Source organism: Hemibagrus wyckioides, linkage group LG17 (assembly GCF_019097595.1).
Source record: "Hemibagrus wyckioides isolate EC202008001 linkage group LG17, SWU_Hwy_1.0, whole genome shotgun sequence".
Lineage (NCBI taxonomy): Eukaryota > Metazoa > Chordata > Actinopteri > Siluriformes > Bagridae > Hemibagrus > Hemibagrus wyckioides.
This window is the reverse complement of record NC_080726.1, coordinates 20,693,205-20,715,911: the sequence shown is the minus strand read 5'-3', so window position 1 is coordinate 20,715,911 and position 22,707 is coordinate 20,693,205. Positions and strand designations below refer to the sequence as shown.

At 41.8% G+C, this 22,707-nt stretch overlaps 2 protein-coding genes across 6 annotated transcripts in view; both read right to left on the bottom strand.

Moving 5' to 3' along the window:
* kmt2a (lysine (K)-specific methyltransferase 2A) overlaps positions 1-11,818 on the bottom strand; it is a 41,358-nt gene extending 29,540 nt beyond the window's left edge. For 2 of the 3 annotated variants that reach the window (XM_058414074.1, XM_058414076.1), the window contains exon 1: positions 11,422-11,818. In XM_058414074.1, the coding sequence (XP_058270057.1) occupies positions 11,422-11,667 (246 nt within the window). In that variant the 5' untranslated portion in view covers positions 11,668-11,818. The remainder of the gene's footprint in view (positions 1-11,421) is intronic. The other variant, XM_058414075.1, reaches the window with a different exon arrangement.
* A 1,804-nt stretch (positions 11,819-13,622) lies between these two features.
* The window catches only part of ube4a (ubiquitination factor E4A (UFD2 homolog, yeast)), a 9,959-nt gene continuing 874 nt past the window's right edge, over positions 13,623-22,707 (bottom strand). For 2 of the 3 annotated variants that reach the window (XM_058413774.1, XM_058413772.1), the window contains exons 2-19: positions 21,069-21,245; positions 20,594-20,706; positions 20,345-20,497; positions 19,049-19,208; positions 18,557-18,759; positions 18,273-18,464; positions 17,841-18,174; positions 17,625-17,751; positions 16,248-16,555; positions 16,022-16,154; positions 15,733-15,923; positions 15,535-15,635; positions 15,296-15,409; positions 14,979-15,153; positions 14,713-14,893; positions 14,470-14,617; positions 14,235-14,392; positions 13,623-14,132 (exon numbers count right to left, since the gene is read on the bottom strand). In XM_058413774.1, the coding sequence (XP_058269757.1) occupies positions 13,997-14,132; positions 14,235-14,392; positions 14,470-14,617; positions 14,713-14,893; positions 14,979-15,153; positions 15,296-15,409; positions 15,535-15,635; positions 15,733-15,923; positions 16,022-16,154; positions 16,248-16,555; positions 17,625-17,751; positions 17,841-18,174; positions 18,273-18,464; positions 18,557-18,759; positions 19,049-19,208; positions 20,345-20,497; positions 20,594-20,706; positions 21,069-21,105 (2,964 nt within the window). In that variant the 5' untranslated portion in view covers positions 21,106-21,245 and the 3' untranslated portion in view covers positions 13,623-13,996. Of the gene's footprint in view, positions 14,133-14,234; positions 14,393-14,469; positions 14,618-14,712; positions 14,894-14,978; positions 15,154-15,295; positions 15,410-15,534; positions 15,636-15,732; positions 15,924-16,021; positions 16,155-16,247; positions 16,556-17,624; positions 17,752-17,840; positions 18,175-18,272; positions 18,465-18,556; positions 18,760-19,048; positions 19,209-20,344; positions 20,498-20,593; positions 20,707-20,869; positions 21,021-21,068; positions 21,246-22,707 lie in introns of those variants that run through there. The other variant, XM_058413773.1, reaches the window with a different exon arrangement.

Here is a 22,707-nt window from a genome sequence, read left to right as displayed (position 1 = left end):
ATTTATGTTGCATAAATTTGCAAATACCAAAAATTAGATACACAAAAAGAAGGCTATTCAGAAAAATGTAATAAAATCCACAAATAGATTAATGATAAAAGATTACAGAACTTTGTACAGTGCCATATTTACCACCTCATGATTTCCACTATTTCTGCACATTTATCATAACTTTCAGATCTGCAAACAAAATGTGGTTTCTTCGACTTTGACTTCTAAACCTCCGTCAAGGTAAAATGCCCCTGAACTCAGAGTTCCTACTCGGAAACTCATCTCCTCGAACCCTCAGTTCAACAAGTGACGTTAGATCCACATGGCTGCCCTCAGAACCAGCTGTAAACAAAGCAGCACCTCTGGCCTCTACATGAGTGATGCTGTATATAAAACATCTGCTTTAGGTCAATAAACACAGATATAATGGTGAGTTAAAGCTATAACTCTGAATATACAGGTCACTGCTTTGAGTGGAAACACATCACTGATTACAGTTTAGCTTGTTGCTAACAAAAAATGAACCATGGGTTTTCCCCACCTTACACTTTGAACACAGAGATGCTAATTGAGTTTCCTGACTTCCAATTTCATTAGAGCACAGTGCTAATAGCAGGTTATGCCACTTTGAGCCACAACAACTGCAAAGAAATGCTTCTGCAAAGATAACTAAAGATATAATAATATATTATACTAATAACTGGAGATCAGTCTTCCACACTGTGGTGGAGTAAATTAATTCTTCTCTTCTGTACAGAGTTGCTTTATTCAGCTATGTTGGACAGCATGAAAAGCCTGTTTAAGGTCACGCCACAGAATCTCAACAGGGTTCAGAGATTTCAAAGTCGAAGCTTTTTGCAGAGCCTTAACTTTATTCTTTTGAGCCATTCAGAGATGAACTTGCTCTTGTGCTTCAGATCACTGTCTTGCTGCGTAACTCCACTCTGTGTGCGCTTGGCCATCACACGCTGATGATCAGATATTCTCTCTCAGGATTTTGTGGTAAGGAGCAGAATTCCAGGCAACAAGCAAAGATTCCCACACCATCACAATACCACCACCACCACCACGAGCACCAGCACCACCAACCAGCAGAAGCACTAACACCACCACCACTACTATCAGCACCACCACTACCAGCACCAACACCACCATCGGCACTACCAGCATCACCACTACCTGCACTACTATCAGCACCAACACCACCACCACCACTACTAATCAGCACCACTACTACTAGCACCAACACCACCACCACTACCACCACTACTAATCAGCACCACCACTACCAGCACTACTACCAGCACCATCACTACCAGCACTACTACCAGCACCATCACTACCAGCACCACCAGTACCAGCACCACCACCACCACCACCAGTACCAGCACCACCCCCACCACCACTACCAGCACCACCCCCCCCACCACTACCAGCACCACCACTACCACCACCACCACCACAACTACCAGCACCACCCCTACCACCACTACCAGCACCATCACTACCAGCACTACTACCAGCACCACCAGTACCAGCACCACCCCCACCACCAGTACCAGCACCACCCCCACCACCAGTACCAGCACCACCACTACCAACACCACCACCACAACTACCAGCACCAGCACCACCACCACCTGCACCACCAGAACCACCAGCGTTGGTGTGATATTCTTATTGTGGAATGTTTGATCTAAAATGACCAGTTTTCCCAACAGTTCTGACTCATCAGTCAACAGAACAACAGTCAACAGTAACACATGTCCAAAACCTGTATACTGATGATCACTATTTTGGTATTAAATCCTCAATTTGTACAAGTAAATCAACTCTGAATACACTAATTATTTACCTTATATTTAAGCATTTTAACAGAAGATGGATGAGGCAGTGATTAGTAAGGGATGGGAGTGAGCAGGACTGTATTCACTGAGGCAATTCTTTAATAAACACGAGAAACAAACTTGTTTTCCTTTCACTTGCAACATCAATATTGCTGGCTCACGGACAAAAGTGGACAAAAAGGGGTTTTATGTGGAGTTCAGCTGAACTTTAACTGAACCTTTACAAAGAGTCTGAGCCATATTCACTTCTTTCTGGAATAATTACCTTAAAGAAAAAATGGCCGAGGGAAATCTGTTACTACACAGCCGTCATACTGGATATGTGTTTGTTTCTATTTTCTCTGTAATCTTCATGTCTGACCGTAATCATTCCCCTCAGTAGCGATTCAGTGTCTGGTTTTTGTTTATGTTTGTTGATGTAGGCAATGCCATTACTCTCACAGTGTAATTTACTCACTACACCACCGTGGACATGGCTTTTCAACATTTAATCTGTTTGTTAGAGTGAATGATGGGACATGTGCTCGACTTTCAGCTCTGTGAATGAGGCAGCACGACAAGACAAAGATCTTCCTGCACTGCCTGCGTTTTTTACTTAAAAGTTATTCATGATTCACACAGTCCAGTGAACACTAACGAAAAACTATTTTCTTTTGTCACATTTTAGCATTTCTGATGGGTTTAAGTCCTGCTGAGCTACCCAAATTCAAACCAGAGAACAGAAATATATCTCAAAGGTTTTAAAGCTAAAAACTAGCCATTAGTATGGGCCGGTTACTCTGCATGATGAAGAAAAAATGCTTATTACAATCAGTCCATACGTGACACACTAAGCATTATTCTAAATAAGAGAAAAAGCCCAAAAATAAATTGCTAACTGCATAAGCTTCTCTTTGCTTCGATTAAAGCTCATTGTCCATTAGATTTCGTAAAGATAGAATTATCATTCCGTACACTGATCCAAAACTGTTCAAACTAGAACGGAGTTTGATTTTTATTCTCCATTAAAAGCTGAGTAATAAAAATCCTGATGAAATTTCTGACGGTTCTGCTCTGCTTCAACTGATCACGTGACGCTCCTCATTCACACGTGTAACTTTTGGACCATCTGTCAGCCTTTTAGTTAACAAAAGGTTAACAAGCAGGCTATTTGTTTATACAGGGTCGTGATGTATCCCGTCCTGAGCAGATGGTCACAAACCCCGGAAAGTTCAACATGGCAGTTAAGTTAAGAACGAGGCTTAAACTGAGAAGTGCACGGAAGCTGTGCTCCTGAAAATAGGGCATAATTATACTAGTGTGTGTGACCAATGATACTAAACCTATAAAAACCCCCTATAATCACTGCACAGGCCTACAGCAAATAACATGACCCATGTTTAACTTTAAACCACTTTTACATTAAATCCCTGGATATCTGACAGAATATACGGAACCTACAGATAATGTCAAATGTTTCATAGAGTTTTGATAAAAAGCTTTTGGATCAGATTCTTGACAAAGAAAACAAACCCTGGTGAATTTATACAACTGACCACCACTGTAAATAACCATAATATATTATTAGGAAGCACAGACTCTTGTAATCTCATGATGCTGTACTGCTCGGAAGATAAAGGTGTGAATGGAAAGAGCACAGAGCAAGTAACTTTCACCGCCCCCAACATAACGCTATAAAAGAAGGGGAATTCCTAAAGGGGAACTTTAATTTCAATTAATCTTACACTTTCGAAAAACTTCAAAAAGGTATGTGGAGAAATTTCCCTTTGCATTCTGAAACTGAAATGCATGCACTCTGCTTCTCACTGCCCATGAGTGTGCACAGGCAGCATGTCCCAGCACATAACATCTACAATACTACTGGAAAGATGTGGCATAAAAGAGAAGTGTCATTTACAGGAAGAAAAAAAAACAAACAATCAAACAAAAAACAAACAAAGCCATGCCACATGCTAGGTGTAACGTGGGACTAGCACTCTATCCGCTCAAATGGCTGACCCCCACCCTACAAACTACAAACGGTCGAGTTAAACTCCTCTGACCGCCTGCCTAAAAGGAAAAAAAAGGGGAATAAATCCATGGACGGGAGCGCATGTGTCCCAGTGCCGTCCCCGGGGGAGGACGAGGGCGTGCTCTTCACCCTTTGATATCCACGCCTGTGCTCTTTCAGTCTCCTGCATTTCTTAAAGGCTGGAATAAAAGCAGACACAAAGCTTCCTGCTATGAGCCACACGATGTCTGGGGGAGACAGACCCTCTCCACACAAATAGGCCAAACACCTGCTGGACCTCTTCCCTCTGCATAAAGCTACACCATTCGTTTAAAACCAGTGGAGCAGAGCGTTCGTTTGTTGTATCTATTCAAGCAGACTTTTGTACAAGGCCTTGATAGTGATCTACATTCTACTCTGGGAAGCAATGCTCAGTCTGGAAACGAAGAAGCAAGCCAAAATGTTGGCTCTTTAAAAAAAAAAAAGAAAATCACAAAATCTTTCTGATGTGTAAACAGTCAAAGTGTAAAGCCATTACTGCCCTCGCGACAACATACTGCTTTAAAGTTGAACATGTGGCTGAAAATGGTGACTTCTGAACAATTTTAATCAGAAGCAGCTATTCAAAAGGACCAGAAGGACATTTTGAGTTTAGGAGAACGGTCACTCTTCTGTTTATGAAAAGTTGAAATGTTTTCCCATCAAGACACAAAAAGCAGAATATAAATTAGGGGCTGTGTGTCCTTCTGTTTCTGCTGGCTTCAAGCTGCTGTGTGCGCTCAGCAGGCCGTGATGATCCTGAACAATCCTGGCCAGGCACATCACTCTCTGAATGAAACCACAACACTGTGGATGAAACTGCAATACGCCACAAATTCCACTGGGATCTCCTACTCTAGTTCTGCTGGGATCTCCTACTCTAGTTCTGCTGGGATCTCCTTTCCTATTTTCACTGGGATCTCCTATTCTAGTTCCACTGGGATCTCCTGTCCTAGTTCCACTGGGATCTCCTGTCCTTGTTCCACTGGGATCTCCTATTCTAGTTCCACTGGGATCTCCTATTCTAGTTCCACTGGGATCTCCTATTCTAGTTCCACTGGGATCTCCTATTCTTGTTCCACTGGGATCTCCTGTCCTTGTTCCACTGGGATCTCCTGTGCTTGTTCCACTGGGATCTCCTGTCCTAGTTCCACTGGGATCTCTTTTTCTAGTTCCACTGGGATCTCTTTTTCTAGTTCCACTGGGATCTCTTTTTCTAGTTCCACTGGGATCTCCTGTCCTAGTTCCACTGGGATCTCTTTTTCTAGTTCCACTGGGATCTCCTGTCCTTGTTCCACTGGGATCTCCTGTCCTTGTTCCACTGGGATCTCCTGTCCTAGTTCCACTGGGATCTCCTGTCCTAGTTCCACTGGGATCTCCTTTTCTAGTTCCACTGGGATCTCCCGTCCTAGTTCCACTGGGATCTCCCGTCCTAGTTCCACTGGGATCTCCTTTCCTAGTTCCACTGGGATCTCTTTTCCTAGTTCCACTGGGTTCTCCTGTCTTAGTTCCACTGGGATCTCTTTTTCTAGTTCCACTGGGATCTCCTTTTTCTAGTTCCACTGGGATCTCCTTTTTCTAGTTCCACTGGGATCTCCTTTTTCTAGTTCCACTGGGATCTCCTTTTTCTAGTTCCACTGGGATCTCCTTTTTCTAGTTCCACTGGGATCTCCTTTTTCTAGTTCCACTGGGATCTCCTTTTTCTAGTTCCACTGGGATCTCCTTTTTCTAGTTCCACTGGGATCTCCTTTTTCTAGTTCCACTGGGATCTCTTATTCTAGTTCCACTGGGATCTCTTATTCTAGTTCCACTGGGATCTCTTATTCTAGTTCTATTGGGATCTCCTGTCTTAGTTCTGCTGGGATCTCCTTTTTCTAGTTCCATTGGGATCTCCTATCCTAGTTCCACTGGGATCTATTCCAGTTCCACTGGGATCTCCTGCCCTAGTTACACTGGGATCTATTCTAGTTCTATTGGGATCTCCTGTCCTAGTTCCAATGGGATCTCCTATCCTAGTTCCAGTGGGATCTCCTTTCCTAGTTACACTGGGATCTCCTATTAAAGTTCCACTGGGATCTCCTTTCCTAGTTCCACTGGGATCTCCTTTCCTAGTTCCACTGGGATCTCCTATTCTAGTTCCACTGGGATCTCCTATTCTAGTTCCACTGGGATCTCCTATTCTAGTTCCACTGGGATCTCCTTTCCTAGTTCCACTGGGATCTCCTTTCCTAGTTCCACTGGAATCTCCTATTATAGTTCCACTGGGATCTCCTGTCCTTGTTCCACTGGGATCTCCTGTCCTTGTTCCACTGGGATCTCCTGTCCTAGTTCCACTGGGATCTCCTGTCCTAGTTCCACTGGGATCTCCTTTTCTAGTTCCACTGGGATCTCCTTTTCTAGTTCCACTGGGATCTCCCTTTCTAGTTCCACTGGGATCTCCCGTCCTAGTTCCACTGGGATCTCCCGTCCTAGTTCCACTGGGATCTCTTTTCCTAGTTCCACTGGGATCTCTTTTCCTAGTTCCACTGGGTTCTCCTGTCCTAGTTCCACTGGGATCTCTTTTTCTAGTTCCACTGGGTTCTCCTGTCCTAGTTCCACTGGGATCTCTTTTTCTAGTTCCACTGGGATCTCCTTTTTCTAGTTCCACTGGGATCTCCTTTTTCTAGTTCCACTGGGATCTCCTTTTTCTAGTTCCACTGGGATCTCCTTTTTCTAGTTCCACTGGGATCTCCTTTTTCTAGTTCCACTGGGATCTCCTTTTTCTAGTTCCACTGGGATCTCCTTTTTCTAGTTCCACTGGGATCTCCTTTTTCTAGTTCCACTGGGATGTTTTATTCTAGTTCCACTGGGATCTCCTTTTTCTAGTTCCACTGGGATCTCCTTTTTCTAGTTCTATTGGGATTTCCTGTCTTAGTTCTGCTGGGATCTCCTTTTTCTAGTTCCATTGGGATCTCCTATCCTAGTTCCACTGGGATCTATTCCAGTTCCACTGGGATCTCCTGCCCTAGTTACACTGGGATCTATTCTAGTTCTATTGGGATCTCCTGTCCTAGTTCCAATGGGATCTCCTATCCTAGTTCCAGTGGGATCTCCTTTCCTAGTTCCACTGGGATCTCCTTTCCTAGTTCCACTGGGATCTCCTTTCCTAGTTCCACTGGGATCTCTTATTCTAGTTCTATTGGGATTTCCTGTCTTAGTTCTGCTGGGATCTCCTTTTTCTAGTTCCATTGGGATCTCCTATCCTAGTTCCACTGGGATCTATTCCAGTTCCACTGGGATCTCCTGCCCTAGTTACACTGGGATCTATTCTAGTTCTATTGGGATCTCCTGTCCTAGTTCCAATGGGATCTCCTATCCTAGTTCCAGTGGGATCTCCTTTCCTAGTTCCACTGGGATCTCCTTTCCTAGTTCCACTGGGATCTCCTTTCCTAGTTCCACTGGGATCTCCTATTCTAGTTCCACTGGGATCTCCTATTCTAGTTCCACTGGGATCTCCTATTCTAGTTCCATTGGGATCTCCTTTGCTAGTTCCACTGGGATCTCCTTTGCTAGTTCCACTGGAATCTCCTATTATAGTTTTACTTTGATGCAGTTTCAGAGTCTAGAGCAGATGGAGATGCTCAGAGAACCCTTTTCTTGCGATATCCATAGAATTTTTAAAATACAAATTTTACATTGTTCTGTTGAAATTTTTATATAATAGTAATAATAATTCAGGGAGCTGTATGAAGCGCTTTAGTGAAACCTGTGAACTTGTGTTTTCAAACATATTTTCACTCTGTTAAAATCATGAAAACACTGTTGCTTAGCAACTGAGTAATATGGATGTTAGGGATCTGTTAACTAGTGACAGACAAAGTACATGGCGTAGCACATTATTGACACTGGAAATGAAAAAAATGTCAGGATATGTTGGTAAATTACTAAGAAAAGACTGCAAGTGCGATTCGGCTGTAATTATACTCATCATGGAGCATAAACACGGCTTCTGTGTTGACTGAGAAATATCAACAGTGGGTTGTGAACTAATTCTGAACTGGTTGAACGGACGTGTCGACGGGTCATACATGACGATGATGATGATGATGATGATCAGCTGCACCACATGCATCAGCTGAGGATCTTATCAGAATCAGGAGCTTGTGTGAAAACACTGACAAAACCATCCCAAATAAAATCCAACACAAAAATCTAATCAACTAGTAGAGTACTAGGTACTGGCCAAATTGGTATAATATCTTTTATGTGCAAGGACAGAACACCATGTGATGGACCATGTCTGTAGACGGTGTAAATGTGATACATGAGCATATACACAGTCACTTCCTCAAGTCTGTAGGAATATGCCTTACTAGAAATCTACATTACATCATTACATTAGCTACCTAAAACTACTGACCTGACAGAAAATCAAACCCCGGGAACTTCTGTTTACCTGTGACAATGCTGCTTTAGTTAGCATTCAAGACCAGCTGGCTAAAGGCATGCTAAGTAAATTAACAGGACAGAAGTAGAGCACAGGGGTGTGTTTATTTATAAACCATTCATCCTGTTATTTGATATTTCTGGGCTATACAAACCCTGGCATTATAATAAGAGATGTTGCTAGGCATTTCAGCAGCTTCCCTGACATTAAAATCATCTGTAAAATAATGCTGTTGGATTCTTGAATCTGATTGGTCAGGAGGTGTTGATTAATTTTCTATAATAAAGCTCTGACTACAGTGTTGTCCATAAAGGAGCTCCTTCTAATTCTTCATTGTTTCCATAGCAACCACTGATTTACATGGACCTTGTGGCGGATGGTCCGTGTAATCTAAGGCCAATAATAACATCATCCAGATGTTTTATATTTTATATTTAAAGCTGCTTTGTGTACAGTGTGAAGTGTTAAGAGAGCTTTACAAACACAGATTTATTTAATATTTAGCTAAGGAGTCTCCAGTGTCAAAGGTGAGAGGGAGAGCAAGCGAGAGACACACACACAGAGAGAGAGAGAGAGAGAGAGAGAGAGAGAGAGAGAGTGAGATGGAGGGTAAGAGAGACAGAGAGAGAGATGGAGGGTGAGGGTGAGAGAGAGAGAGAGAGAGAGAGAGATGGAGGGTGAGGGTGAGAGAGAGAATAAGAGATAGAAAGAGAGAGAGAGAGAGAGAGAGAGAGAGAGAGATGGAGGGTAAGAGAGAGACAGAGAGAGAGATGGAGGGTGAGGGTGAGAGAGAGAGAGAGATGGAGGGTGAGGGTGAGAGAGAGAATAAGAGATAGAAAGAGAGAGAGAGAGAGAGAGAGAGAGAGAGAGAGAGAGTGAGTGAGTGAGATGGAGGGTAAGAGAGAGACAGAGAGAGAGATGGAGGGTGAGGGTGAGAGAGAGAATAAGAGATAGAAAGAGAGAGAGAGAGAGAGAGAGAGAATATGTCATGCCATGTGCGAGTGTAGATGGTTTTAAGGAAGTAAACATTAGCAAACTGCTGTGGTATAAAAGGAATAAAACACTTCATGGTGTTTTTGCCAAACTCTGGGTTGGAAAATGAACTCATGGCTCATGGTGTACTGCTGATTATTTTCCTGCAGCTGCATGCACAGATTTGTTTTATTTTCTGATTCATTTTTCCGGCTTGTGCAGAGATATCTGAGATGCAAATCTCAAAAATACGTGCATCAAAAAAAAAAAAAGAAAAAGGAAAAAAAAAGAAAAAAGAGAAGCCGAATCGTGCATGTTGTTGATCTAGCTGCACGTTTCCGTTATGAGAGTGATGTAGAGTGTGCACTGCCCTTCATCACTGAGGAGGAGGAAGATGGAGCTGCTTCGTAACAGTACACACCCCCCACACGCACGAGCTCCGAGCAAAGGCACGCTGTTATTGGAGCCTTTACCTCTTCAAATAACTGCGTTTCCTACTGCATTACTCTAATAGTTCATCGTAAGCGCTCCCCGAGCCGTCACAGCCTCGCTTCCCACATCTCTGATGAATATAATCGGCAATTTTTCATCCCTCTCTCTCTCTCTCTCTCTCTCTCTCTCTCTCTCTCTCTCTCTCTATCTGAATTCATATTGTTACTACGCAATATGTGCTACGGGGGAAAAAAAAAACATGTCCACCTCCCATTTTCCTGCGCATCATCAGCACGAGCTAACAGGCTAACGCTAGCATAAACAGGCAGTCCCGATTTTTGGGGGGGGTTTTTTGGCTCTTTATTTTTCCAAGAGATATTTGAAGCAAATTACAATCCAATCTTGTCAGGCACTGGGAGCTTGTGTACATGAATATCGCCCACGCGAATGAATAAAAAGAGTCAAAAGAGTGTTCTGTTTGCACTCGGGACCACAAGCTGCTAACTGAGGAACCAGTAGAAACATAATGGCAGCTGTGTAGCCAGTTAGCATCCTCGCGCTATTCACAGGGCCCGGATGAGCCCTTAATAACGAGCTAGTTACTTTGTTATTAACTACACGTTTACTCCGAGAACAGGCAAGACGATCTGAAATCCTCTGTCGCTTCGGTTACTGGAAGAAACGACAGGAATGGAAATAAACAAACAAACAAACAAACAAATAAATAAATAAAACTGTCAGGTTTCAGAGAAGACGCGTTTCAGAAGCTGTCAGTGACGCCTGCGCATATTAATCCTATATTCATGATAACAAAATATGGTTTAAAACAATCATTTCTGGCTGGGTTTATGCGTTCTTTCTTTCTTTCTTTCTTTCTTTCTGTATTTTGAACGCAAGCTCAGTCACTTTGAGTTGGTTCAAAGCTTATTCCTCAGACAAGCTAACTACTTAGCTAATATGAAAAAAAAACACCACCATCACATAGATAATTCTATCCGTGATGTAAGTGTCCAGTTTTAAAGGTTTGACCAGTGCAGGTTTGACCACACCAGGGGCTGTGACAGTGTGTTAGCCTGCTCGGTGTGTTTGTGGTGTTTTTGCCCTCCTGCTAGCTCCCGAGTTATCTTTCTCATCTAGCTTATATTGGAGTTGTGTATAAAGTCTGTTACGCACTTCAGGCCATTACACACACACACACACACACACACACACACACACACACACACTGTGAATTCATCGCCTGATTTGTATTAAACTCAACAAACCCTGGTAAAATAACCAGCAACGCTGATCATCCCAGCTAGCACACAGAACTGTGTACGAAAGTCTATTCTGTCAAAACACTGATGCGCACCAACGGGCCAGTTCTCCTTTGGTGTACATTAATAGCCACACAAACCGCCATTAAAATGCACCTGCCCGAGACGTGCACTCGCCTACAGCCGTTCTAAAAGACGGGTCTGTTTACTTCTGCCCACTGCGATACGCTGTCAAGCTTCTCAGCCAGTTAGCCATCAGGGCGATTAGCGAGCTAGCTAAGGTGAGTTATAGAGGAACACAGCACATGGATGGAGGGAGGCATGTGTCTGCTGCGCAGCAAAATAACTGTGAGGGCTGAGTGTGCCGTGCAGCAGCCCTTGATAACTCACTCAATAAAACTTATCCTAGCGAGATCTCCGCCGAAGAAAGCCGAAAGAGAAGCGCCGATGGAGGGTGTCGCTTACCTCCCCGCTGCTGGAGCCGCTCGACTCGCCCAAAACATCCCGAAATTTCTGCAGGTTGTTGCCGATCGCAGTGGACACTTGCAGCGCCGCGTCGAAACCGGGCCCGAGCCCGCTCGCGGTCGAATGAGTTCCTGCGCCATTTCGGAGGGAAGCCGTGACCCGGATCCGGCCCGCTTTTCTCCCAGTGCCCGAGTTGCTGCTCCCTCCGGGCCGAGCAGGGAACCGCCACCGACAGCTGTGCGCCATTTTAACACTCTGCCTGCCTGCCCTCAGATCAGGGAGCTCGGTGGGCGTAGCCCCAAACCAGCGAATTCAACCAACTGCCAGTCTCTTCAAGCGGCGAGACTTCAGTATGCAGGTTCCGGGGCGGCGGTGAACATGGACCCCGACTTCAGACGAGGAAACGCTCTGTGATGTCTCGCGCAGGTTCTCTATTGACATCCTCAAGAACCCTAAATAAATAACAACACACTTTATAATGCAAACATTCTACACGGCGAGAACGGATTAACATATATATTCCTGGAAATAACAGCGAGTTTTCACCACGAGCCCACTTTTTAATACTTCATTTAGGGAGTTAGATCATGTTCAGGAAAACAAATAGTGGAGGGAAAAAAAAAAATCCGGATAAACAAACACTCCGGATAAACAAACCTTCTAAACAAAACCTCATTCATTAAAAGAGCTTCATTAAAGTTTTTAAAACATGGCCAGGAGCACACTTGGTCACAAATAAGCAGTGTGAAATGGTCAGTAAACACTAAAAACACAATTACTGTCTAATATCATGTTCACCTTGCATGATGATAAGACTATTACCTGTTACAGTACATTTCACTGAAAATGTTTAATTATATTAGTAAGCACTAATTAAGAGTAACCTGTTAAGAAAGAGTTTACCGGTCAAAATAATGCTTTATCACTAGGAAATCATGTTAAGTTGTTTTTATTGGTCACAGATACATTACTGCAATGGGAAATTCTTTCTTCACATATCCTATCCTTGGGGGTCGGGGTCAGAGCGTAGGGTCAGCCATGATGCAGCACCCCTGGAGTAGGGTGGGTTGGGGGCCTTGCTCGAGGGCCCAACGGTGGCAGTTTGGCGGTGCTGGGGCTCGAACCCCGATCTTCCGGTCAACTACCTAGAGCCTAAACCACTTGATATCCCACCACCCCAAATGTTATTAATAACACAAAATGTTATTAAGATAACTTAGAGACGTATTAACGATGTCAAAGGTAACTCATAAATGATAAACACAAGAAGAATGCAACAAAAGTAAACAGTATAAAAGAAAAACCAATAGAACTAACAATGACAATTATCTACATATTTATTGACATGATTATAAAGGCTATTAACTTTATTTTTTAACACAAAGACAAAATCTGTGATCAGAAAACTTGCAAGATTCTGAAAACCGAAGGACATATGGAATTTTAAGCACAAACTCAATGAAAATAGTAATAATAATAATAATAATAATAATAATGAGGCTACATTCAGATTTACTCCACAGCAGTTTCCTTAAGGACATCGTCTATTAAAAGAAAGATGAACAATACTTGGCGTCAGCGTTAAAGTTCTCTTTAGAGGACAAGGTCAGACCGTTGAGGACATCTGCCCTTTCTCATTTTCACACTGAGGTCATTGTGTTCCTGGTAAACGATGAGCCACAGTGACCGAAAATGCACAGTCTGGCTCGGGTTCAAGGAGCGGCGCTACAAACATCATGGATTCCTGAAGCGTGCACAGACAGGAGAATTTACAAACATCAACTCATTACAGTGTCGTTAAAATGTAACATAAAACTATGAAGATGTACCGAGTTAAAAGAAGAAGCACTTCATTCGTAATGAGCAAAAAATAAATAAAAAAAATAAATAAAAGCGAATATGTGTAATTCAAATGCAGCAGGGGGCAAAAGATGCATTTACTGTACTGAAAAGCCAAACTTTAGAATATAAATATATATATATATATATATATATATATATATATATTATATATATATATATATATATATATATAAAATTATGCTTAAACAAACATTAAAAACACAAACACTGAAAATTGATCATTGCAGTAAGTCAATAAAACAGGCATTTTATGAGATTTCTTGAGCATTTTCACAGCATGGCAATACACCGAAATGTGTTCATTTATTAAATTGTTTTTCTTAAAGATAGAGGAAAAATTGTAACTGTTTTTTCTTTTATTGTCGAAGATCTTTATATTGTCTGTACACACAAATCAAAAGAAATTTCTGCAAGAAAAAAAAAAATCTGTACAAGGCAGAAAGCGAGATAGTAAATATTATGAACCGTTTATTATAGCAATATAAAAGCTTGCTGCAGTTAGACATTAATATTACTACTGACGTTCATTCTGAGACATTAGACAAACTTTAGACAGATGTATGTTATTTGAATATGTCTGACATTATCAGAGAATATTACGCCATGCCAGTAGATATATGTGTTGCTCTTGTAATGAATGAGTGTTCTTTTGTGTTATGTGGCTTAAAGATGATGAATAGGAGACTGCCGGCTGTGTGTGTGTGTGTGTGTGTTAGCCACTGGGTCCCATTTGTACACCCCCTTGCTTATGTTCAGCTAGCCACTGCATGATCTGTTGCTTGAGCTCCTCATTGGGTCTGATCTGGTCCATGGTAAGTGGACTGCGGTTGAAAGGGTCTGTCTGATCACTACAGGGGTAAAAAAAGATAAGATCAAGAAAGACACCAGACTGAGAAGCTAACATCATTTGAACGTAATGTGGGTTGTGAACAGAAGGTTGCGTCACACACCTAAGCAAGTGCCGGGCTATTGTCGAGCGGTCAACTGTGACATTGGAAGAAGGAAGTAGCACAGGATCAAGCATCAAGGTTGACATGATGGGATCCAAAAATTCATCCGGAGCATCCGAATAGGTCTCCTCTTCCTGCTGATGTCGATCTGCCAGAGACTTTGAAACACAAAGAACTTTAAGCATTTAGACATTCAGGAAAACAATTACAATAACAGCTAAATAATGTATCAAACCTTTATTTTATCTGCTAGGAGGCTGAAAGCCACTATAATATCCCCAGGTTTGTTGATCTTCTTTAGCACTCGAACGGTTTGACAGAAAAGGGTGGGGGAATATGACCTCCCGTCCTTTGGGACTGTGGCACAGAAGTTTTCCTCGTCTCTGTGCCAAAAAAAAATCCTTTAGTTTAGCTGAAGCTCATGATGATGCTGCTGGAAACGTGCACACGATAAAAAAACGTGAATAAAAGAGCCTACCCCAGGTTCAGGTAAATGGTACAGATGTCCGAAACTAGCTGCTGAGGCTTGAAGTCAAATTCGCTGAAGTCTTTCACTTTCAGAGCACCCATCTTGGGTCCCACCAAGTGTTGCAAAAAGTAATTGAGCATGGAGATGATTCTTTCAGCAAGGAAAGGATGAACAAAGATGCCTTTGATTTCTGAGTAAGATAAAAAATAAAAACGATTATGATTCAACTATATGAAATTTCAGGATCTTTAAAAACTTATCACCATATATCTTACCAGATGTCAGAAAAGCCAGAGTGCCAATCGTCTCATTTGACATGATGTTGTGGAAGCGAGCCAGCTGTCCGAACATCTGCAGGCTGGACTCCTTCTCTCGACGGGCATCAGGGGCCAGACTTTCCCACTCACCACGGTCCCTCTCTATCTGGAGGAGCTTGATTTTACTCAGGTACTGAAGAGGACAGGGTTCGAATGAATCTTACATTTATCCCACAATCATTTCATATAGTTATATTAATGTTGATATTTGACATCTGAGCAGCATTAAACATGTGCAGCACATACGTAAATAATAAATCGTTACAAGCACATACCTGTATGGCTTCATCTAGTAAGAAAATGGCATCATTCATAAGCAGATTAAGAAACCTCAGGAACAGTGGGGGATTCATGGCCTCTAGATTTTCAGATGCAAAATCTGCCAAATGCTAAAAAAGACAAACAACTTTAACAACACAGTGTGATTTTCATTTATTTAAACTTGAGATTTCTCAATTTGCAGTTAATCCCAAACCAAAAGTACTGAATTTTTGCTACCCCTAATGCTTTTCACCTTTATACTCTCTCTATAGTTCTTCTCTCCCCACATGTACTTCAGAATGGGGTACATGGGCCTTCTGTAATTAAACTTTTGTTCAAACTGGTGTGGATCACCTGAAGATATATGTAAAGAACACAGGCATTACAAATGACAGTGAACACATGCAAACCATTACAAACGTGCGAAAATAGGCGATTCTGTGAACCTCACCAGTAAACTCAATGTCTACAAACACAGTAATGAGAGCCTCTGCTAGACAAGGTGCATGGCAGTAGGAGCAGAATGACCTCTGTCGCTGGAACATGATGGTCTGGGGAGCGCCAGGTGACACAGAATCCATGTGTGGCATCACCGCCTCTAAAACCTCCGCCAGTTTTGCCCTCAAATGGGGATTTTTCATTCTGTCAGTAAACATTTGAAGAGATTTTGCTAAGATGTTATAACAAGCGCATAACAAACGAGCGCACAGAGAGAATGTAAAAGAACACGGTTACTGCACCTCTCTACATTTCCCATGTACACCGTGATGAAATTGAGGACTTGCTCCAAGTTTTCTGCGGAGGACTCCAGCACCTCGTCCGCAAATCGCCGAAGGAATATGAAGAAATCGCCCAAGTTCTCAGCAAAAAACTCTGCAAAACCACACGTGCCCAAAACACTTTGGTGAATGCTTAAATATAACAATCATATAAAGCACCTGACTTATAAATACAGGGCTGTATCACCTGGCACATAGCAGAGCAGGCTGTTCTGTAGTGAAGGCAGCGGGAAGGACAGGGGAATGTGCTCAGGGCCCTGGTTCCCCAGACTGAGCTGTACAAGCAGAGAGGCACAGGAGGCCTGCAGGTTGAGGCAGTTCTGGAGCATGGTAGGCTGAGTAGCAGCAGCCTTGGTGGACAGGTAAACGGTCATGAGGCGCTCAAATTGCTCCCTTAGCTGCTCTGCCATCGGACCTCCGCCTAGCTGTGCCTCCCGCCATGTACCCTGCAGCCGATGCAGCGACTGGTTCATTTTCACCATCTGATCATGCAGTCTGTACAGAGATATTTACATTAGGATATCTTTTCTTATGGATCTCTAAAGAGACTAAAGAGCATTGCGATAACAGACTATGGATTAACTGCATTTATAATAGTGTTACACACATGCAGTGAGTGCATTAAAACTGTACACAGTGGTACACAGACTTGAGCTGGACACTGGAGGAGACAGTATGTTGATCAGAGATGGCAGTTATGGGGCAGACCAATTGGTTTCTATGGATAGTTATGAATTGAATTAAAGTGCACTAAAAGGTGTAGCAGTTAATCTAGGCCAATTTATTACATTGATAAATATCAAGAGTGTAAGCTATATTATATAACAGTTAGGTCACTTATTTGGTCATGCTGCTTTCCAAGAACGCTGATTTATTATTATTATTATTATTTATTTTTTGACATAAAATATTAAAGCCCAATTATGGATGGCAACACCTCTAACTGGAAAGTACACATCAGTGTTTACTAGCTAGCCAACATGTTGTGCTAATGAAGTGAATATAGGTTTCTCCTCAAGCAGAGCAAAATAAACAGAAAACATGGCCTCATGGTGTCCAAAAGGTCACTTAATATTAAATTCCTCTTTATAGAAATATTGAATAAAAGCAATATTGTACCCGCAACTCTGGTTATAGTGAATATATTCAATATAACCTCATAGTTGTGTGTTTTTAGTTAAATAAAACCTGTAATGAAGAGGATAATAATTCCAACCAGGACTAATCATTCAGCAATATAATATAACAGTAATGTAGTAGACTCATCATACATGCTGTTTATTCCAGTGCTCCACCTTTCTGATTTATACAGTCTTTGCTCATTGTATTGGCCTTATTTTAATTGTTTTAATTATTAAATTGCCCTCTGCTGTTATATTACACTTTACATGTTTGACAGCAGGACATCCAGAAAATCAGCTTAATCATGTGTGTAACCTGAACACAGGCAATGTTTACACGTAGGTTCGTAAGCATCTTTTAAAGTTGGGTAACTCTATTGTCCCTATGGCTGTAAATAACATTTCTTTGTAGGTGAGAGTGTAGGTAACAGAGCAGAAATGACCTGTGGAAGCCCAGGTGCAGGGTGATCTGCGTGAGGATCAGGTTTTCTGTGAGGAGGCTGTATGATTGGGGAAAGTCGACTGTTTGCTGAGGTGGAACGGGAATCAGGCATGTCTCTTTGTCAAGCCCTGGAGAGGGAAGCATGCTGTTTGATTTAACTTTTCAAATTTGATAAGAAAATGAACCGGTGGTTCAAAAAGGAAGTCAGGTATCGTACCTCTGGCATGCACATTCCTACTGCGTCTCTCTTCCTCACTCAAGTCTCTAAGAGCACAGTATGTGGGGTTAAAGGTTAGGAGCTTTGGAGAGTGTGGGCGACAGAAGGGCTGGCAGAGTTTGAGGAGTGCAGCGCCTAGATTTAGGAAGAATGCATCTGAAGCATACATCTGGAAGAAGATCTCAGGCATCTGGTTGGCCCAGATTTTGGCACGGCCCATGTTGGCCTGCAGGCAGTTGCCCAGCCACGAGAGCAGAAGGTGACGAGTCTCTGTTGACTGCTGCAGCAGATTCTTCAGGATCTGATGCAACTTGTCAGAAAACTGGCCCATAAACTAATACAAGGAATAGACAAAACACAGGTATAAAAAGGTCCCGAATTCCACACTCAAACACACTCACAAGAGCTTAAACACAAGCAAGAGTTTGTCACCTGGTGGATATTAGATTCCTGAATCTTCATTTCCTGCGGGCTGGAGCGGGAGGGGTTGAGGAAAAAGCCATGGTTTTCTACCACGCCTGGGGTTTTCAGCAGGCAAGATATGTTTAAAATCGTGCCCAGAAGAGTCTTCTGATACTGGAGTCCATTAGTTGGATCTTTGGGCTGAATGTGTTCTACCAAAACCTACAAAGAGGGCAAATTAGAGCAGGCTTTAATACTGAAGCTCCTCTGTGTTTCACTATTAGTACTGGCACTAAATGAAACAGAGCTCAAACCTTTGCTATGTCTTTTTGCCGACTAAAGTAAACTAGAATTTCCAAGTAGGAATAAAGCAGCAGATGGCAGAGGTCTAAGTCTTTCACACGACTCTGGAAAATATCAAATACTGGCACCATAACCTCCCCAAAAGTGCGCACTTCTTGGTCAGCCAAAAGGCCAGTGATAACTTCCTCTAAAAATTCCACCACCTCCTCCATATCTGCAAACATTGAAACACAAACAAAAACATTTATTTGTGTGTATATATATATATATATATATATATATAGCTACTGTTGCTCAAAATGCTGAAGAAGTTAATGCTGGTTCTGATAGAAAGGTGTCAGAATACACAGTGCAGGATTGGTCAGGGCCGTAGCAAAAGGACAGCCAAGACAATGTTAGGCAGGTGGTCATAATGTTATGTCTGATCAGTATATATACACACACACACGTATATTTTATTTTCCGCCTTCTCTCAAAGTGATAACATAATGGTGATGACTTACGGGCTCTGTTCACCGCCTCCAGCAGCAGATCCAGTAGCTGTTCATACACATTCTGGCTGATGTAGATCTCTGGGGTAAGCAACACCGTGCAAGCATTGGACACTGTCAGGTTCTTACAGCGCACAGCATAGGACAGCAGCTTCTCTGGTACTTTAGTGACCTGTTGTATTTTTTTTTTTTTTTTTTAAAGAAATGTGATTTATTTTATTAACAAAGCAATCACACACCATGAAATAAACACTTGAAATGACAGATTATATCAGTGTAAGCTCTAGGTCAGCTCTGGAGAGCCTACTCCATAAAACTTGTTTCTAACAATGCACAGGCAATACAACAAATCAACACTGGAATTGCTAAACACATATTTAAACACGAATGTGTAAACAGAGGCATATTTTAGAAGCATAAAGTGTTTCAGTATGCAATTTTACTGAAGGTTTAACCATTAGTGATAGTGGTTTCTGACTATATAAGACTCGTCAATCTACGGTAGTTTTGCTAACCCAGAATAAATCTTCATCACTGTCCATTCCACTATTTGTTTAAACAAGCCATATTATCAAATTATGATCATCAATCCAGAGAGTGTAAACACAACCTGTAAAAACTTGTAGATCTTGCCTAATGTCTCTAGCCCTGAAGGCCTGTGTGCAGGACATCCAAGTTTTTCAACTGCAACTTCAACAAACCTAGTTGTGATAAACCTGGGTTTGTTTACGAAGGCATTGTCATACTGGAACTGGTTTGGGCTTCTTAAGTCCAGTGAAGGAAAACTGTAATGCTACAGCATACAAGGACATTCTATAGAATTGTGTGCTTACAAATTTGTGGCATCAGTTTGAAAGAACCATATATGGGTCAGGCGTCCACATACTTTTGCCTTACAGTGTGCGTTTATCATACGTTTACATATACTTGCAGTTGGCTGCAATACTTTGTCCACATCTGGACTCATTGGTCCCCCACTCTAGTGGTTTAGCTACTAGGTTAAGAGACATTTCTCCCAAATAGAAGGCTCACAGTTCACTTTGTAATGATGTAAAAACACAGCCACATCAACCATGGCTTTTTTTTGTAGTTTCAAACTTTGATGGAAGAAATAAAACAATGTGACAGCTGGTCACAGAAAATTTGGTGGGAACACTCATGGCACTGTAGAGCTCTAACATTTGGTACTGAGGAATATGACAAACAGGAATGTTGAAGACATGGGGAACACGTATACGGCTTATGAGATTTTAAAGCAGACTTTTAGTAGGCATTTACACTGAGCGATATCCGATCAATGTCACCCACCTCTTCCTTAGCTCTCTGATAGCAGGCATAAAGATATGGTATGGCTAGTTTCTCCCCAGCATCACGATCTGCTGACAGGTTTGCGACGCTGCATGAGGTCATGTAGATTAGGTGGTTACCCGGTTCCAGTAAAAGAAGCCTGCTGAAAATGGCCTGGGAGGTGGCATGGACACTTATGAGTCTCTTGTCCAAAAAAAAAAAAAAACCAGCAGCAAGAATGTTTGGAAATGCTCATGCTGCGATCGTCACCTGCTCTATCGTGTCCATGTCCAGCCAGTCCTGCCCATCGAGATCAGCTGCCATTTCTTCAAGGTAGACACAGCGCAGGGGAATGCCATTACCACTTCTAAGACTAGGGTCACCTGAAGGCCATAAAAATGAGACGTGTATAGTAAGTATCAGTTGATTTGTAGTATTGAGGAACAAGCCTGTGCAGAAACTGAAATCAAAGCTGGGACAAAAGGTAAGACGGGAAAGTTCACAATAGGACTGAGATGATTAACAGAAAGTCATGACGTCTCTTACCTAATTTCTGGAAAGCAGCATTACTCAGAAACATTTTAAGTGATCTCATCAAAAGAGTTCAAATAAATGAAGTCATTTGGTTTACAGTACATGACTCATGTCTCAACATTCAGCAAATGCCTTAAAATACAAAAAAGGCACCATCTGGAACTGAGATCATTAACTGACGAGGTCATGGAGATGCCATTTCAGCACTCACTGTTGTCCAAGGTGATAAGGAAGATTCTCTGGATCATGTGATTGACATTGAGCTGTTCACAGAGTTCCTGTCGTGACCGGAAAGAACGGCTGATCTCGGCCACCGAGTCATCGTTGTCCCCGATACTGTCCGACACCGAGTTGTCAGACTCAGACTGGCTCTCTCCAGACTCTTCCGCTGTAAGCCATCAACACGGATAACATTATACAAATCACAATGTGAATAATTATGTATTTATAGACTGATATACAGAGATATAGAGTAGAGTCCAGAGGTCTTGTCCTGTTTTACATTCTTTTCTATATGAATATTACATTTTTAGCATTTGATATGTTTACAAGTGGAAAATCTTATGGTGCATGTTAACGCAAATCCATCCTTTAGACAAAATCTGACCGTCTGTTCAAGGGCGTTATCATGGTCAATATCACAAATTTAAATACAATATTCACCATTGCATTTCTTTAAACATTTGTTTATATTATTCTTTTTAATTATAAACTTATAATTAAAAAAAAAATCCCAGATATTTAGTTCTGTGTATACATGCTATACATCACTGACTGATATATATACACAGATATATATAGAGTCAGCTCCATAATTATTGGCACCGTTGGTAATGACAAATAAAAACTGAATGGAAATAATGTTTTCTGGATTTAAATAATCATTTTAATCTCACACTGAACATATGAAGGAACTCTAACTTAAAATATATTTATTCTAGGAAAAGAACATTTAAAATAAAAACAAAAAAAACAAAACATGTTACAATTGTACCCCTAGAAATTCTTCTCTTGAAGGTAATTGAAGCAAAGTTCTCATTTATTTGGGGATGATCCCTTCCTGTTCCAACATGACTGCGCCCCAGTGCACAAAGCAAGGTCCATAAAGACATGGATGAGTGAGTTTGGTGTGGAGGAACTTGACTGGCCTGCACCAGTCTCCACTCTAATTCATCCCGAAGCTGTTCTATCAGGTTGAGGTCAGGACTCTGGGCACTTCCTCCACACCAAACTCACTCATCCATGTCTTTATGGACCTTGCTTTGTGCACTGGTGCGCAGTCATGTTGGATCAATGTACAACTGATGCCAAGAAGCTATTTGGAAGACTTGCAAGAAGACTTTACTGGAATGTTTTATGAACAGTTGAGACCCTGAGGGTTGGTTTGGCTTAAAAATAAAGATGGTTATACAGAAAAGAAACAGATTCCCGCTGTTAATAATAGTGCTGTGATATTTTGGACCTGTTTTTCTTGTGGCATCATGTGGGCTCCATGAAAACCAGGAGATTTTAGATGCTGACTCTGAGCAGTGTATCACGGCTGAAATGTCCAGCAGCACAATGACTCCAATTATACACTACCACTCAAAAGGTTGGGATCAAAAATTGTATTGTTTTCCAAGGAAACACACATGAAATCAGTCTGAATAAAAAAAATATAGCAAAAGAACAGGACATGCTGACATGTCAGAGTTAGAAATAATGATTTTGATGTTTTCTTCAAACTTTGCCTTCATCAAAAAAACAAAACAAAAACAAACACCTTTTGCAGCAATAACAGCCTGGGCATTCTAGTGGTCAGTTTTTCAAGATAATCTGAAGAGATTTCACCCCATGCTTTCTGGAGCATC